Raw genomic sequence first — 17,859 nt, 5'->3', positions numbered from 1 at the left:
GTCCCTGAGTCTGGAGGAAGAGTGGAGAGGCCACAATCCAAGCTGCTTGAGGTCTAGTGTGAAGTTTCCACAATCAGTGATGGTTTGGGGAGCCATGTCATCTGCTGGTGTAGGTCCACTGTGTTTTATCAAGACCAAAGTCAGCGCTGCCATCTACCAGGAAATTTTAGAGCATTTCATGCTTCCCTCTGCCGACAAGCTTTTTGGAGATGGAAATGTCATTCCCCGGCAGGACTTGGTGCCTGTCCACACTGCCAAAAGTACCAATACCTGGTTAACAAACAACAGTATCACTGTGCTTGATTGGCCAGCAAACTCGCCTGACCTTAACCCCATAGAGAATCTGTGGGGTATTGTCAAGAGGAAGATGAGAGACACCAGACCCAACGATGCAGACGAGCTGAAGGCTGCTATCAAAGCAACCTGGGCTTCCATAACACCTCAGCAGTGCCACAGGCTGGTCGCCTCCATGCCATGCTGCATTGATGCAGTAATTGATGCAAAGGAGCCCCGACCAAGTATTGAGTGCATTTACTGAACATACATTTCAGTAGGCCAACATTTCAGATTTTAAAGTCATTTTTCAAACTGGTGTTATAAAGTATTCTACTTTACTGAGATAATGACTTTTCGGTTTTCATTGGCTGTAAGCCATAATCATCAACATTAACAGGAATAAACATGTGAAATAGATCACTGTCTGTAATGATGCTATATAATATATGAGTTTCACTGTTTCTATTGAAGAACTGAAATAAATTAACTTTTTTGATGATATTCTAATTTTGTGAGATGCACCTGTATATCACTGTTCTATAATCTTTAAGGCAACCATATGTGATGGTGGGTAATCTGCCTGTACCATAGTGTCCGTCATTGATGAAAACCAAAATTGGGCACGTGACCTGTAGTGGTTCATCACCCTCTCCGAAAAAAAAAGGATTGTAAGAAAATTGTAATGTATTTTCCTCAACTGGCTAGACTACCAAAATTATTCAGAGGGTGTAAGGACAGTATTCAGGAAAAGACAAAACCAACACTGGAGGATAGACGAGAGATCTCTTTAGTCTCAGCTAAGCTCATTGCTCATTACACCACAAAAAAATAAACCTGGAATTTATCAGAATATAGCCAGGTGGAAACCCCAGCTGTCTATGAGAAAGGCCAAAGTTCATCTCAAGTCTCTAATAACAAAACATCTGACTGACCCTAAAATGGTCAGGATAATGTTCAAAGGAAAAGAGAATGAAACGTGAATTATCTGGAAGACACAACAGTAAGAACGCAGTACCAACAGGCAATAGTGGTGGTTGTAATGGAGATGTGTTACCGCTTAAAGGACCTACAGAACCTACAATTAATCAAGGGACTATTAAAAGATTTGTCTTGGCTTCTATCTGCAGGAGCGCACTGCTCCCCTGCCTCCTGGCTTCCTGTTTTCCAGGGAGGTGGTGAGCTCCTGCAGATTGACATAACTGTGCGCTCTCTGATGCTGCACGCAGAGGAAGGAGCACTGAAGCGTGTTGGATAAAATGCCACCTTCAGAGCAGAGTTAGCGACCAGCCACTGCTGACAGAATACAGACGTGTCTAGTAAGTTAGGCAATGAGCATTACACTATAGAATTAAAAAATCCTTCCGTTCTTTACAACAAAGAGGATTTTGAAACAGGTTGTAAATTTCAAAGTTACTTGTTTTTACGAGCACTTTGCAATTTTACCTATTTAAGAAGATGAGACAACACCTTTGATGTCTGATTATCTGTCCATCAGACAAAGCTAGATGTGGAATCAAGATCAAAAGCAAGTCTACATCTTTATAATGAAGCAGACATAAAGTTAAGGTTTTGGACGGTCCTTCTCAAGCACTTGAATTGAATCCATGATCAGAGACTGCCATTATATTAGATTACTCACAATGTCTCCAATACCATTATGAAAGATGGATTCTAAGTTATTACAGCCATTAGTTCTCATCCTTTGATGCCAAAGTCGGTGGAACCAAGGAATTCAGAATTGGATTGTAATGTAATACACTTTCTACATCTATGTACTAAAATATATATATATATATATATATATATATTTATTTATTATATATATATATATATATATATATATATATATATATATATATACACATACACAGTCATGGCCAAAAGTATTGACACCCCTGCAATTCTGTCAGATAATATTCATTTTCTTCCTGAAAATGATTGCAAACACAAATTCTTTGGTATTATTATCTTCATTGAATTTGTCTTAAATGAAAAAACACAAAAGAGAATGAAGCAAAAAGCAAAACATTGATCATTTCACACAAAACTCCAAAAATGGACCAGACAAAAGTATTGGCACCCTCAGCCTAATACTTGGGTTGCACAACCTTTAGCCAAAATAACTGCGACCAACCGCTTCCGGTAACCATCAATGAGTTTCTTACAATGCTCTGCTGGAATTTTAGACCATTCTTCTTTGGCAAACTGCTCCAGGTCCCTGATATTTGAAGGGTGCCTTCTCCAAACTGCCATTTTTAGATCTCTCCACAGGTGTTCTATGGGATTCAGGTCTGGACTCATAGCTGGCCACCTTCGAAGTCTCCAGTGCTTTCTCTCAAACCATTTTCTAGTGCTTTTTGAAGTGTGTTTTGGGTTATTGTCCTGCTGGAAGACCCATGACCTCTGAGGTAGACCCAGCTTTCTCACACTGGGCCCTAAATTATGCTGCAAAATTTGTTGGTAGTCTTCTGACTTCATAATGCCATGCACACGGTCAAGCAGTCCAGTGCCAGAGGCAGCAAAGCAACCCCAAAACATCAGGGAACCTCCGCCATGTTTGACTGTAGGGACCATGTACTTTTCTTTGAATGCCTCTTTTTTCTCCTGTAAACTCTATGTTGATGCTTTTGCCCTAAAAGCTCTACTTTTGTCTCATCTGACCAGAGAACATTCTTCCAAAATGTTTTAGGTTTTTCAGGTAAGTTTTGGCAAACTCCAGCCTGGCTTTTTTATGTCTCGGGGTAAGAAGTGGAGTCTTCCTGGGTCTCCTACCATACAGTCCCTTTTCATTCAGATGCCGACGGATAGTACGGGTTGACACTGTTGTACCCTCGGACTGCAGGGCAGCTTGAACTTGTTTGGATGTTAGTGGAGGTTCTTTATCCAACATCCGCACAATCTTGCGTTGAAATCTCTTGTCAATTTTTCTTTTCCGGCCACATCTAGGGAGGTTAGCCACAGTGCCATGGGCTTTAAACTTCTTGATGACACTGCGCACGGTAGACACAGGGACATTCAGGTCTTTGGAGATGGAGTTGTAGCCTTGAGATTGCTCATGCTTCCTCACAATTTGGTTTCTCAAGTCCTCAGACAGTTCTTTGGTCTTCTTTCTTTTCTCCATGCTCAATGTGGTACACTCAAGGACACAGGACAGAGGTTGAGTCAACTTTAATCCATGTCAACTGGCTGCAAGTGTGATTTAGTTATTGCCAACACCTGTTAGGTGCCACAGGTAAGTTATAGGTGCTGTTAATTACACAAATTAGAGAAGCATCACATGATTTTTCGAACAGTGCCAATACTTTTGTCCACCCTCTTTGTTATGCTTGGTGTGGAATTATATCGAATTTGGCTTTAGGACAATTCTTTTTGTGTTTTTTCATTTAAGACAAATGAAATGAAGATAATAATACCAAAGAATTTGTGTTTGCAATCATTTTCAGGAAGAAACTGAGTATTATCTGACAGAATTGCAGTGGTGTCAATACTTTTGGCCATGACTGTATATATATATATATATATATATATATATATATATATATATATATATATATATATATATACACACACACACACACACACACACAGTATATATATATTATTATTATTATTTTAGCTGAAGTAGTCTCCTTTGTAAAATAAAAACACCTCCTGCACTAGGTCTGCTCCGGGGATGTCGGTTCTATGTTTCCCGAAGCTCACATGACATTGTTATGACCCATGCAGTCAATTGGCGGCAGCTATTCTGTTCACTTTTTCTGTTTGTCGAAGGTTCACACATTCATCACAATAGCGTCCGTCCAATGATTGGCAGCAGGGCTCACCTGGCATAATAATGTCATAGGAGCCCCAGGAGCCAACATCAATAGAGCAGCTCCAGTGCAGGGAGTGAGTATATGGGATTTTTACAATACAATTGGGATTACTTTATTTAAATAATTAATTACTAGGATTATTTTTTTCATATTAAAAAAATAGTAGCAATTGAAATTAAGCGCAGAATACCTTGCGGACACCTTGCTATAATGCATGTAGGATGCGATTACCACTCCTGTCTTCCCTTGATTTCCCTGGAAAAGGAAAGAAACATTATAGATTCATGGTGGGACAAGGTACGGCAAAGTGATCTATCTATATTTGTCTAAGATACAGGGAATATATAATTTATATTTTTTTTATATTTTCTGTTTTGCAAATGTTACCCTTTTCTGTACAAAACTACGGGGGGCAGGGGTTCTGTTCTGATAGAGCACCAACATGGACCATAGGAAACCATAAGCTGCAGATGTTCATTGGAGGAATGTACTGAGCATGCTCTGTGACCTGTGCAGAGGACACTGTACAGTGAGGGGTAGGAGGTGAGATGTGATCATGTATTGTGAATATTGTGATACAAGTCATTGAAATCCTTCCTGTGGTGATAATGGGATGTGATCTCTACTGAACAAGAAGTCACAGCTGATTTTTAGGCTCAGGGAATACCTTGCAGTGCAGGACAACCACATGCTGTGGGTCATTGTTTAGCCAGGCTTCCATGGCTTTACAAATGGAGCATATCACATCAAGAGATGGTGCATGACAGTCTGGCCAGAAAAACTCCTGAACCTAAAACACCGCAAAAAAAAAAATAATGTAAATTATACAGTTCTAGGGTTTTTTTTAGGAGACATTGCTTGACAAATTCTATATTACATATATAGTGTATGAAAAAGATTGATATGTCAGAATCCCTCCGACAAGACATAAGAGAGAAGTATTGGGCAAAGTCAGGTCAATGCTGGAGGGAAGGAGAAGGGTTAGTGAAAGCAATATAAGACAAGAGGTGCTATGTCTGGAAAAGGGGCGGAAGTCAAGGTCACGGACAAGGCCGACTGATCAACCACAAAGAGCTGGTTTGGCAAATAATCAAAATAAAGCAGCTACCACCAGGTTCACAGGAAGATTGTTCTCATGTAGACGCTCATATATTTCCTGTATAATAACCCATTGATGAAAGTGAAAGAGACTCTGCGGTGGTTCGAGGTGTGTAGGGGGTGGGAGGTCGTGGCGGTGAGAGGCTGAGGGATTATTAAGAAGGCTGGAGGGCTGGTGGGATGAGGAGAAAGCACAAGAAGAAGAAAATAATGAGTGATATAAAAAACAGACACTTCGATGCATAGGTGAATATCACAAATCAAGGCAATGTTCTGCTTAATGCACATCATTGCATCATTGTGAAATGTCGGAGTGGTGGTCGATTTTGTCTAGGATGGCACACAGTCCCATTGAGTAATGTCCTATACTTATTCTCAAAATCGGATCAGAATAGGAAATGCTCCAATTCTCATGGATCTCACACTCGGACCCATAATTTTCACGGATGTGTGAACCGATCGATTAAACTGTTTGGGTCCATGTGCCATCTGATAAATATCGAGCAGTACGACGATATTTCACATGGATGTCACATATGCCCCGCATCCTCTTTACCCAGACCCAACGTTGATACTCACTAATGTGTAATACATTTACCTTTGGGTTGAGCTTTTTAATGTCATGTCTTTTTCTTGACAGGTTAAAAAACTGTAAAAAAAATCAGCAAAAAATAAAAACCATATGAATAATGAATCGAAAGGTGAGATAACAACGATTTTATCGGCTTATTAAAATAAATGAACAAATGAGCACCGGAGCTAAAGAAATATTTTAGAATTTAGAAAGCCCTATGAGTTACATACAGTTGTGGCCAAAAGTATTGACACCCCTGCAATTCTGTCAGATAATACTCAGTTTCTTCCTGAAAATGATTGCAAACACAAATTCTTTGGTATTATTATCTTCATTTAATTTGTCTTAAATGAAAAAACACAAAAGAGAATGAAGCAAAAAGCAAAACTTTGATCATTTCACACAAAACTCCAAAAATGGACCAGACAAAAGTATTGGCACCCTCAGCCTAATACTTGGTTGCACAACCTTTAGCCAAAATAACTGCAACCAACCGCTTCCGGTAACCATCAATGAGTTTCTTACTATTCTCTGCTGGAATTTTAGACCATTCTTCTTTGGCACACTGCTCCAGGTCCCTGATATTTGAAGGGTGCCTTCTCCAAACTGCCATTTTTAGATCTCTCCACAGGTGTTCTATGGGATTCAGGTCTGGACTCATTGCTGGCCACCTTAGAAGTCTCCAGTGCTTTCTCTCAAACCATTTTCTAGTGCTTTTTGAAGTGTGTTTTGGGTCATTGTCCTGCTGGAAGACCCATGACCTCTGAGGGAGACCCAGCTTTCTCACACTGGGCCCTACATTATGCTGCAAAATTTGTTGGTAGTCTTCAGACTTCATAATGCCATGCACAAGGTGAAGCAGTCCAGTGCCAGAGACAGCAAAGCAACCCCAAAACATCAGGGAACCTCCGCCATGTTTGATTGTAGGGACCGTGTTCTTTTCTTTGAATGCCTCTTTTTTTCTCCTGTAAACTCTGTGTTGATGCCTTTGCCCAAAAAGCTCTACTTTTGTCTCATCTGACCAGAGAACATTCTTCCAAAACGTTTTAGGCTTTTTCAGGTAAGTTTTGGCAAACTCCAGCCTGGCTTTTTTATGTCTCGGGGTAAGAAGTGGGGTCTTCCTGGGTCTCCTACCATACAGTCCCTTTTCATTCAGACACCGACGGATAGTACAGGTTGACAATGTTGTACCCTCGGACTGCAGGGCAGCTTGAACTTGCTTGGCTGTTAGTCGAGGTTCTTTATCCAACATCCGCACAATCTTGCGTTGAAATCTCTTGTCAATTTTTCTTTTCCGTCCACATCTAGGGAGGTTAGCCACAGTGCCATGGGCTTTAAACTTCTTGATGACACAGCGCACGATAGACACATGAACATTCAGGTCTTTGGAGATGGACTTGTAGCCTTGAGATTGCTCATGCTTCATCACAATTTGGTTTCTCAAGCCCTCAGACAGTTCTTTGGTCTTCTTTCTTTTCTCCATCCTCAATGTGGTACACACAAGGACACAGGACAGAGGTTGAGTCAACTTTAATCCATGTCAACTGGCTGCAAGTGTGATTTAGTTATTGCCAACACCTGTTAGGTGCCACAGGTAAGTTACAGGTGCTGTTAATTACACAAATTAGAGAAGCATCACATGATTTTTCGAACAGTGCCAATACTTTTGTCCACCCTCTTTTTTATGTTTGGTGTGGAATTATATCCAATTTGGCTTTAGGACAATTCTTTTTGTGTTATTTCATTTAAGACAAATTAAATGAAGATAATAATAACAAAGAATTTGTGTTTGCAGTCATTTTCAGGAAGAAACTGAGTATTATCTGACAGAATTGCAGGGGTGTCAATACTTTTGGCCACAACTGTATATCGGGTGTCACGTCATTATGTTGCATGGTGTCCATGTAGGCATCACCCTACATGACCATGGTGGCTAAGTGTTGTGCCATGAGTGGTAGCTATAGTCATAAAACATAAGCAGGTGAGATGCTTCTAGATTACGTTTGCTTTTTTTTTTTAGTGACAGCTGATGTTACATCCATGATAACACTTACAGAGTTTGTGAAAAGAGATCTCTAGGATTTAGATCTACTGGAGAAGAATTTGTTATAAGGGGAACCGCTCTCACCAGGTACTTGTCCTCGTGTTTGGATCTCAGCATGCTTGCCACCTCCCGCAGATTGCTTCGATATCGCTGTTCTTCCAGGATGGTGGGGAAGAAGACACTGATGATGCGTTCAGTGATATATGTCAGGTCCAGGTCATAGCTGCGCTGGATCACTTGATCCAGGCTAAAACTCCTGGAATAAAAAAAGTACAGTAGATCTAATGATCACAATAACCTGATAACCTGACACATTCCACACTTATGAGAAAGAGGAGTGAAAGACCACAAGGAGGTTACAGCAGCATTATGCTCATACCCTAATTACAGGGAAACTCAACATAGGACAAGCTTGTTGACAAGACCAGTCCCATATCCTGACCAGAATCCTTGCTGCAAATTTTTAGTTCCACCATATGCTATCCATACTGGCCATCTTTGGGGAGACCATCCCCTATAAGACCACTTTTGTAATGCAATTTTGGGTGGAGATCACAAAGAGGCTTCACTGTATATAGTTGAATTTAGTCTTCCAGGCTGGCTTGTTTGCATATGAGAAGTACTAAGTCTCTCTCCTCACCTTGGTAGAGAGCTCCTCTGTTTGGCGTTAAGAGATTTGGTAGAACCCTGAAAAAAAAACAAAGACAAAGCAACTCAGTATACAGCAAGGACAGAAGGTAATCATTGTAGTCGTAGTCAGAGATCTAGCAGTCAGGAGTCTGAGAAAAATGAGTAACAACCTTAGGGCTCATACTCACTTGCGAGAGACTCGCACGATTCTCGCGTGAGTCTCTCGCATGAATACCCGACACTGCCGCCGGCACCAGGACCGGAGCGTGCGGCTACATAGAAATACATGTAGCTGCACACTCCGATCCAAGCACCGGCGACTGTGCCAGGTTTTCATGCGAGAGACTCAAACGAGAATCGTGCGAGTCTCTGGCAAGTGAGTGTGAGCCCTTACCGATAATTTCACCATCACCATAAAACAACATCTGCAACTGGAAGCAGCCACTAGTCCAATGCAAAATAAGGGTGCAAGCCCCAGACCATGACCTTAGGGTCCATAATAAATGTCATGTCCCACGACTTGGGAAATCATTTAATATTTGCATTGCTTGTGTTGTATCCTTGTTGCTAGACAGAAGTTTGCCTTTCCCTGTATTTTGTCCCAACTCTCTCCCTGTAGTCCTGTGATGTATGTTTGTTCCCTCCCTTATCCTCCATTTTGTGATCGTCCCTCCATCTGTATGCATCTTCTTACATGTCCTCTGAAGAATATTCCTTTTTACCTGCTGCTTTCATCATAATACAAGAATTTCAGTTAAAGCATCCCTCTTTTCCTGGAGTCTTCTTACATGAGATCGTGGCTGAGTTAAGCTGTCTGATTAATCGGTATGAACGTGAGTACAGGTCGATACGGAAAGGGCCCAGAAAGAGAGGTCTATCCAGGCACCATACGTTCTACATATCCATGAGTCAGAATAGTAAAAAGGAATAACCTGCCTTCAGAGACAGTAACTCAAGGTCTGTGCTGAATCTCAGTGGAAAAAGACATTTTCCAGATAGACTGTAACCCAGTTCCAGCCAGACCCCAGCGTGCATAGAAGCCACACACTGCAGCTGAACAGAGAGGAATATAAGGCCTCTTTCACACATCAGTTTTTTGCCGTCAGGCGCGATCCGGCTTTTTTTTTGGTAAAACCGGATCCGGCAAAATGCAATGCCGGATCCAGTTTTTCCCCATTGACTTGCATTAGCGCCGGATCGTGCCGGATGGCATTGCGTTTCATCCGTTTTTTGCCGGATCCGGCTACTTGTCTCATTCCGGCGTCTGGAAAAAACGGCTACTGTAACGTTTTTTGTCTCCGGCGAAAAAGCCGGAAGCGCGGATCCGGCGCTTCCAGCTTTTTGCTACAATGAAAGTCTATGGGCGCCGGAATGCGCCGGATCCAGAAAAAGATGGATCCAGCCACCGGATCCGTTTTTTTAAGTCTGCGCATGCTCAGATCCAATTGGCCAGCCCCCAGGAAACAGATATAACTTGCTAGACGGATCCAGCAAAAAAACGGATCCGTTTCTACAGTTCTCCAAAATTTATGCCGGATCCGTTTTTTCTAAAAATAGCCGGATCCTGCCTGACGGCAAAAAACTGATGTGTGAAAGTAGCCTTACTCCCATCATTACACAGGACCCTGCAGTTGCTCCAGCATTAGATACAAAGTATCAACTCTGTGCAGAGTCTGTGTATTTCCTTGAACAGTGGGAAGTATAACCCTCATCATCCACTCTTCCTGCCTGCAATCTAATCATGTCTGAAGCAAGGAATACAATGTCCCTACCAGACTTACAAGCACAGGAAAGAGACCCAGACGTGGGTCAAACCCACATGGAAAGTCATGGAGAATTTAGAGACTGCAAAATGTGAATTATATAGTGATGTGTCTTCAGTATGGAAGAAAGTGCTGAGTCATATAGACACTGTATCAAGGCCTGCTTCTCATGTGTTACCACCAGAGGGAGTCCTAGAACAATTATGCACAGCATGCCAAATGTATATGGAGAAGAATGACCAATATATTATTCTCCTGAAGAAACTGAATCTCCCAGAGACTTTAAACAAATTGCAAGGTTTCCAGCAGCTTAATTCTGAAAGAGACTGCACTGTACGTGACATTAAAGCCAAGATAGAGGCTAGAATCGCACGGACACCAGATGCATCAACTTGCTCATCCAAATCGTGTAAGCACTCAAAACGTTCATCTATGTCAAGTTCATCAAAATATTCTACTCTTACTGAGCAGCTTATAAGAGCACGTGCTAAGGCTGAAACTACTAAGGTACAAGCTGCCTTTGCACAAAAGAGCAGAAATGGATGCAGAAGTGGCACGCATGAAAGCGGAAAAGGAAGCTCTAGAGAAGGAATGTGAGCATGCAACAGCCATGGCAGAATTAAAGGTACTCGAGCAGGCTATCAGTGGGAGTCAAAGAGACAGCGTCAGTTTGTGTGAAATGGAGGCAGAAGACCCTATTGAACGCACAAGAGACTACGTGCTAAGCCAAGATGGCGAACCGCAGATCATCACTAACACAACTGATGGTGTTGACGCTTCTCCAGAGCACCAGGATGCCGATCCACTTACAGAATCCTGCATTCAAGGTCAGTACAATGCTCCCAAAATTGAACTTCCTTCATATTCCAGTATGCGCCAAAACCCTGCATCTCACCAAACTCCACAGGCTAATACCTACATGCAACCCAATATGCCGGCAGGTCATTATACCCTCGACAACCACACAGTGCCACCTCCGCAGGTAGCAGAAACTATACCCAACAAACCAGTTGCTGGACTAAATGCATATGCCACTCCATACTTCCCCACGTTTCAAGGCCAAGACGTCTCCACCCCTATGTACAACACCGCTCAGCCTACAATTGTGCATCCTAAGTCAGAAAGAACAGACATGTCCGACTTCGCAAGGTACATGATTCGCCGTGAACTTACTAAAACCGGTCTCACAAGGTTCGACGACCAACCTGAAAATTACAGAGGTTGGAAAAGTGCCTTTAGAACCGTAACTGGTGACCTCGGCATCACTGCTGCGGAAGAGCTGGACCTGCTGATCAGATGGTTAGGACCACAATCCACAGAGCGTGTCAAGAGACTCAGGTCTGTACATATCAGTAATCCAACGGCTGGTCTCATGGCTGCATGGGAAAGACTAGAGAGAAACTTTGGCAGTCCAGAAGCCATAGAGGATGCACTGTTCAAGCGACTACAGAGTTTTCCAAAGATATCCAGCAAGGACAGTTCAAAGTTCCTAGAGCTCAGTGACCTGCTGGTAGAGCTCCAGCTGGCCAAGGCAGACACCCACCTACGTGGCCTTAGCTACCTGGACACTGCTCGTGGCGTAAACCCCATTATCTCCAAGCTACCATACAATGTACAAGAGAAGTGGACTACAATAGGGTCCAAATACAAGAAAGACCATCAAGTGTCATTTCCTCCGTTCTCCTACTTCTGTGAGTTTATAAAAGACATTGCAGAGCGTAAGAACGACCCAAGCTTTTCCTACGGAGAATCCAGTGGCCCAGCTTCACCTCCCTCTAAATACGTGAGCACACGCTCGAATGACAGAAACCGCAGGGGTCCAGTGTCAGTGAAGAAGACGGATATTCTTCCCTTACCAACATCAGCCCCAGGCAAGAGCAACAAGGGTGAAAAGATAGAGAACCCAAATCGTGAGTGTCCCATCCACAAGAAGCCACATCCCTTAAAAAAGTGCATCGGCTTCAGGAAGAAACCGCTCCAAGAACGCAAGGAACTTCTAAAGAAGTTCGGGGTATGCTACAGATGTTGTGCTTCTACTGAACACCTTGCTAAAGACTGTAAAACTACAATTAAGTGTATGGAGTGTGACAGTGAGGATCACGTACAAGCACTCCACCCATACCGTCCTGACTCTACACGTACTCCTTCCCCCACCACGAGCCATGGCGGGGAGGACGCAGCTCAAACTGCAAGTTATATCACAATATCTTCTTCATGCACAGAAGTCTGCGGAGAAGGTCTCTGGGACAAGTCCTGTGCGAAGATTTGCCTGGTGAACGTATATCCCAACGGTCACCCAGAGAAAGCCGTGAAGGTGTACGTCCTCTTGGATGATCAGAGCAACCGATCACTTGCAAGGTCAGAACTCTTTGATATGTTTAACTTAAAGGGAAATGCTTACCCTTACACCTTAAGTACCTGCAGCGGTGTTACAGAGGTCTCTGGGAGAAGGGCCAGTGGTCTTATGGCGACATCCCTCGACAACACCGTAGAGATACCCTTACCCACACTTGTCGAGTGCAACCAGATTCCATCCAATCGAGAAGAGATCCCAACGCCAGAGGCTGCTCTTCATCACCCACATCTCAAGGGGATAGCAAACAAGATACCAGCCCTCAACAACAGCGCAGATATCCTGATTCTGCTTGGCAGAGACATTCTCCGGCTGCACAAGGTACGTCAGCAAATTAACGGACCACACGACGCACCATTTGCCCAATGCTTTGATCTAGGCTGGCTAATTATAGGCGATGTTTGCATACACAAGATGAAGAGACCTAATAACATCTCCTCTTGCAAAACACACATCTTGCCAAATCGTCGCAGCACTCATTTTCAGCCATGCCCACATCATTACTGGGTGAAAGAGAAAGTGAGCAACACCAAGAGGCAACAGGAATCCTTCAACAACATGAACATGCTCCAGCCCTGGGACGAAAACCTCGGGTCAACAGTGTTCGATTCCACAAGTGAAGACAACAAGTTAGCACCCACAAGGGAAGATAAAGAATTCATAAAGGTTATGGACAAAGAATTTGTTCAAGATGACTCCAACAGTTGGGTAGCTTCTTTACCCTTTCGTTTCCCAAGAGCGAGGTTGCCGAACAACCTGCAGCAAGCAACTGCAAGTTTCTCATCCTTAAAGCATACCCTAAAGAGGAAACCAGAGATGGAGAAGCATTTCATTGACTTTATGCAGAACATCTTTGACAGAGATCATGCTGAACCTGCGCCACCACTGAAGGAAGGAGAAGAATGTTGGTACCTTCCATCCTTTGGTGTCTATCACCCTCACAAGCCTAACCAGATCAGAGTGGTGTTTGACTCCAGTGCTCAGTATGAAGGCCTCTCTCTCAACAACCTGCTACTAACTGGACCCAACCTGAACAACAGCCTCCTTGGAGTATTGATCCGCTTCAGACAAGAACCTGTTGCTATAATGGCCGACATCCAGCAGATGTTTCATTGCTTCATCATGAAGGAAGACAGCAGAAACTATCTTAGGTTCCTATGGCACAAAGACAACAATGTCAACAATCAAGTCATAGACTACCGGATGAAGGTCCATGTCTTCGGCAACAGTCCTTCACCTGCTGTGGCGATCTACGGACTGAGACGGACAGCCCAGGAAGGTGAGAGAAAGTACGGATCCGATGCTCGTCAATTCGTAGAGAAGAACTTCTACGTAGACGACGGGCTCAAGTCCTTGCCCACAAGTGAAGAGGCAATTGACCTACTCTCCAGGACACAGGAAATGCTATCCACATCAAACCTCAGACTCCACAAGATCATCTCTAACAGTCAAGAGGTAATGAGCGCGTTTCCATCTGAGGACCATGCCACGAACCTAAAGGACCTCAACCTAGGTTCTGATGTTCCTCCCACACAGCGCAGCCTTGGTCTACTGTGGGATATCAAACAGGACACCTTCACCTTCCAAGTGTCGCCCTGTGACAAACCCTTTACCAAACGAGGAGTCCTATCTGTCATAAACAGCATCTACGATCCTCTCGGGTTTGTAGCACCCATCACTATTCAAGGCAAGATACTGTTAAGACAGCTCACTGCCGAGAACACCGATTGGGACACCCCGCTGACGACTCAGAAACAGCAAAGGTGGGAGACATGGAAGAAGTCATTGAAGTTCTTAGAGCAACTCCAAGTCCCACGTTGTTATTCTCCAAGATCATCATTGGCTGCAATCAGAAGAGAAGTTCATATTTTCTGTGATGCATCTACAGAAGCCATAGCCGCAGTAGCTTATCTGAAGACCTTAGAAGCTAATAAGGTGCATTGTGGTTTCATCCTGGGTAAGGCCAAATTAACCCCGAAGCCTGCACACTCTGTACCCAGACTCGAACTTTGCGCTGCAGTACTGGCAGTAGAAATTGCTGAAGTTGTAAGAGACGAAATGGACATTGCAATTGATTCCTTTACCTTCTACGGAGACCTTGTTCTCTTAAAAGACAAAGAGGCTCATCGTAACGACTGGCCAATGGGTCTTATCACCAAGGTCATGCCCAGTGAGGACGGAAAGACGCGTAAGACAGAAGTTAAGGTGACAAAAGGGGGCTCTACCCGAACCTTCTTCCGTCCGGTCACTGATCTCGAGCTGCTTTTACCAAAGGAGGACGTCACATGAACTGAACATTGCTCCTGGACGTTGCTCACGGCGGGGAGCATACCTACTCATTCCTCAGTTTTATTGAACATTGACATTTTCCATTGGATTGAACTTTGAACATTGCCATTGGATTGCTGGGTTGGTGGAAGAGTTGGCATGTTTGCGGCTTCCCCAATCCGAAGATGGGTTTAATAGACTTGGACTTATCTTCCGGTGTGATCTACGGGTCAACAACAACGAGATGGACTTTAAAAATGTTTATTATTGCATGCATGTTTTTCTTTTCTCTTGTTTTTCAGGTTCGAACGACTTCGAAGAGTTACGGACATCGTGAAATCCAAGGATTTCAGACGGGGAGTGTCATGTCCCACGACTTGGGAAATCATTTAATATTTGCATTGCTTGTGTTGTATCCTTGTTGCTAGGCAGAAGTTTGCCTTTCCCTGTATTTTGTCCCAACTCTCTCCCTGTAGTCCTGTGATGTATGTTTGTTCCCTCCCTTATCCTCCATTTTGTGATCGTCCCTCCATCTGTATGCATCTTCTTACATGTCCTCTGAAGAATATTCCTTTTTACCTGCTGCTTTCATCATAATACAAGAATTTCAGTTAAAGCATCCCTCTTTTCCTGGAGTCTTCTTACATGAGATCGTGGCTGAGTTAAGCTGTCTGATTAAGGCTACTTTCACACATCAGGTTTTCGGCGTCAGGCGCGATCCGGCGTCGTGCCGGAATGCCGGATCCGGCAAATGTTTTGTAAAACCTGATGTGCCGGATCCGGTTTTCTGCCGGATCCGTCTTGTTCTTGACAGACAAAACCGGATCCGTCTCATCCGGTTCATCCGTTTTTCTATCCGTTTTTCGACGGATTACGCCGGATCCGGTTTTTAAAATTGACCCTTGTGGCCTTCCGAACGGGATTGGCTACTGGAAAACTATATATAGCATGTTCCTACAGCCCTTCTTTGACAGGTTGTAGAGAAGAAAGTGCAGGTTGGAAGAGCAAGTTACTGGCGAAGATGGATGTTGTCATTGGAAATATTACCACTAAAAGTTCTGTGACGGTTTCAGGGACAATTTTCCACTATACTTTATGTCACCTCAAGGCAGAGTACACTGGGATGACAGAGTGTGAAAGATTTGTGCCCTAACCAAACTTGTGTACCTTCTGGACCAACAGTATATACCTTTGCCAACCAAAGTTGGCTATCTTGTCATGGTCTTACTATTTTTACCTTTAGGCCACAGGTGTGTACCTGGTTGTGTTTTATGCAAAGTATTTCACCTTTTAACAAAAGTTGTGTACATTGGTAGGAAATCACCAACAATAAACACAACTTTTTAGGTGAAATACTTTGCTTCAAACACAACCAGGAACACAACTGTGGCAAAAAGCTAAAATTTACCCACAGTTATATACCTGGTTTTGAATACCTTTTTACCTTTGAAATACCCTGTATGTAACCTTTTTTTTTAAACATAGTTCGCCGCAGAAAGAAATGACAGACAACCATTGTGAAACGATAATTTAACTTTTATTTAAAATTTTTTTTTTTTTTGTAAAATGTTTTTAAAGTGCAAAAAACTTTTTTAATAAAGGTTTTAAACCCAATGGGCATTTTTATTACAAAAAACACACATTACAAATCTGTGTACTGTGGGGTGGAAATACTGCTGGAGGGGCTGCGGGACACTTCGACACTGGGTGTGTGGAGAGAGGACTGGGATCGTGGTGGGGAAGGAACAGTTAGAGGTGAAGGTGTGGAAAAAGCTACAGAATGGGTGGACATGTGGGAGGCAGAAGAGGTGGTGGGCGGTGGAGTGGAGGGTTGGGCAGGGACTGTAGGAGCAGATGATGTTGATGGAAAGTTGTATGGGGAAGGAGTTTGGTACGGGGAAGGAGTTTGGTACGGGGCAGGTTGCTGGAAGTGGGGAGATGTCTGGTACTGGGGAGGTTGCTGGTACTGGTGAGGTTGCTGGTATGTAATAGGAGGGGGAGGATGGAAAGTGGCTGGAGGGGGTGCAGATGTAATAGGAGGGGGAGGATGGAAAGTGGCTGGAGGGGGTGCAGATGTAATAGGAGGGGGAGGATGGAAAGTGGCTGGAGGGGGTGCAGGTGGAGGAACTACAGTGGTGGGAGGTGGAGGTTGGGAGGTAACCTGCTGTAAAGCACCGTGGCACGAATGCATTACATGCATCTGCTGGGTAGGAGATAGTGTTGCCATGCGCTCCACAACAGACCTGAAAAAGGTGTGGTTTGGCGAAGATCTTGCTTCTGAATGCATGGTTTGCAGAAGTGTCTTCACCTCCAGAATGCTGGAGTTGATCTGCTGAAAGCCTGCGGAGATTTGCTCTGACAAGACTTTTAGACAGTTCTGGAAAGATGCATTCAGATGCAAGAACTCTGGCGCATAAGTCTTTTCCTGACCCCTCTGCCGCTGCCGCCCAGTACCCGCAGGTGTACTAGAGGTGGCAGGGGCAGAAGGGTGGGGTAAAGGGAAAGCGATCTCCTCACCAGCAGCTTCATGTAATGTAGGCGGCCACGATGCTCCTGTGCTGGTGGATGGGACAGATGGGTCGAATGTGTGGGAAGGCTGGGAAGGTGCAGATGTACCGGGGCGGTTGAAGTGTCCCTCGGTGCCGGTCTCCTCAGGGATCGCCTCAGAAGGGTCCAATCGTGCAGGCTCCCGAGTGCTGCTCACCGTGCTGTGGAATAAAGAGAAAAAAAAACAATTAAAATACTGACATGGTATGGCCCTGGCTGAAAAAAAAAAGTTACATCTAACATTTTTTTCACATGTGGTGTGTAATATTTACCTTCTGGTGAGCATTGTTTCCCGGAGGAACGACAGGGCTTGTGCGTACTTGTACTTGCTCCTGCGTCCTCCAGATCCACTCGGGGCCCGCATCTCTTTATTGAACTCCTTCTTGAAACGATCCCTCACAGACCGCCACCGATTCACAATTCTGTTCCCTGAAACGAGAAAGGAGTGGTTAGTATACAACATCAGTGTTTCACAAACTCCAGTCCTCATG

At 43.8% G+C, this 17,859-nt stretch overlaps 1 protein-coding gene across 1 annotated transcript in view; it reads right to left on the bottom strand.

The window, feature by feature from the left end:
* TNS2 (tensin 2) overlaps positions 1-17,859 on the bottom strand; it is a 256,747-nt gene that overhangs the window by 87,287 nt on the left and 151,601 nt on the right. Inside the window, exons 6-10 of the mRNA XM_073546168.1 lie at positions 8,448-8,494; positions 7,892-8,063; positions 5,788-5,838; positions 4,759-4,881; positions 4,282-4,346 (exon numbers count right to left, since the gene is read on the bottom strand). Of these exons, the coding sequence (XP_073402269.1) occupies positions 4,282-4,346; positions 4,759-4,881; positions 5,788-5,838; positions 7,892-8,063; positions 8,448-8,494 (458 nt within the window). The remainder of the gene's footprint in view (positions 1-4,281; positions 4,347-4,758; positions 4,882-5,787; positions 5,839-7,891; positions 8,064-8,447; positions 8,495-17,859) is intronic.

This window comes from Dendrobates tinctorius, unplaced genomic scaffold (genome assembly GCF_039654945.1).
Source record: "Dendrobates tinctorius isolate UK_male_01 unplaced genomic scaffold, ASM3965494v1 ptg000145l, whole genome shotgun sequence".
NCBI lineage: Eukaryota > Metazoa > Chordata > Amphibia > Anura > Dendrobatidae > Dendrobates > Dendrobates tinctorius.
Note: the sequence above shows the minus strand (reverse complement) of the source record. Positions and strands in the feature narration are given on the sequence as shown.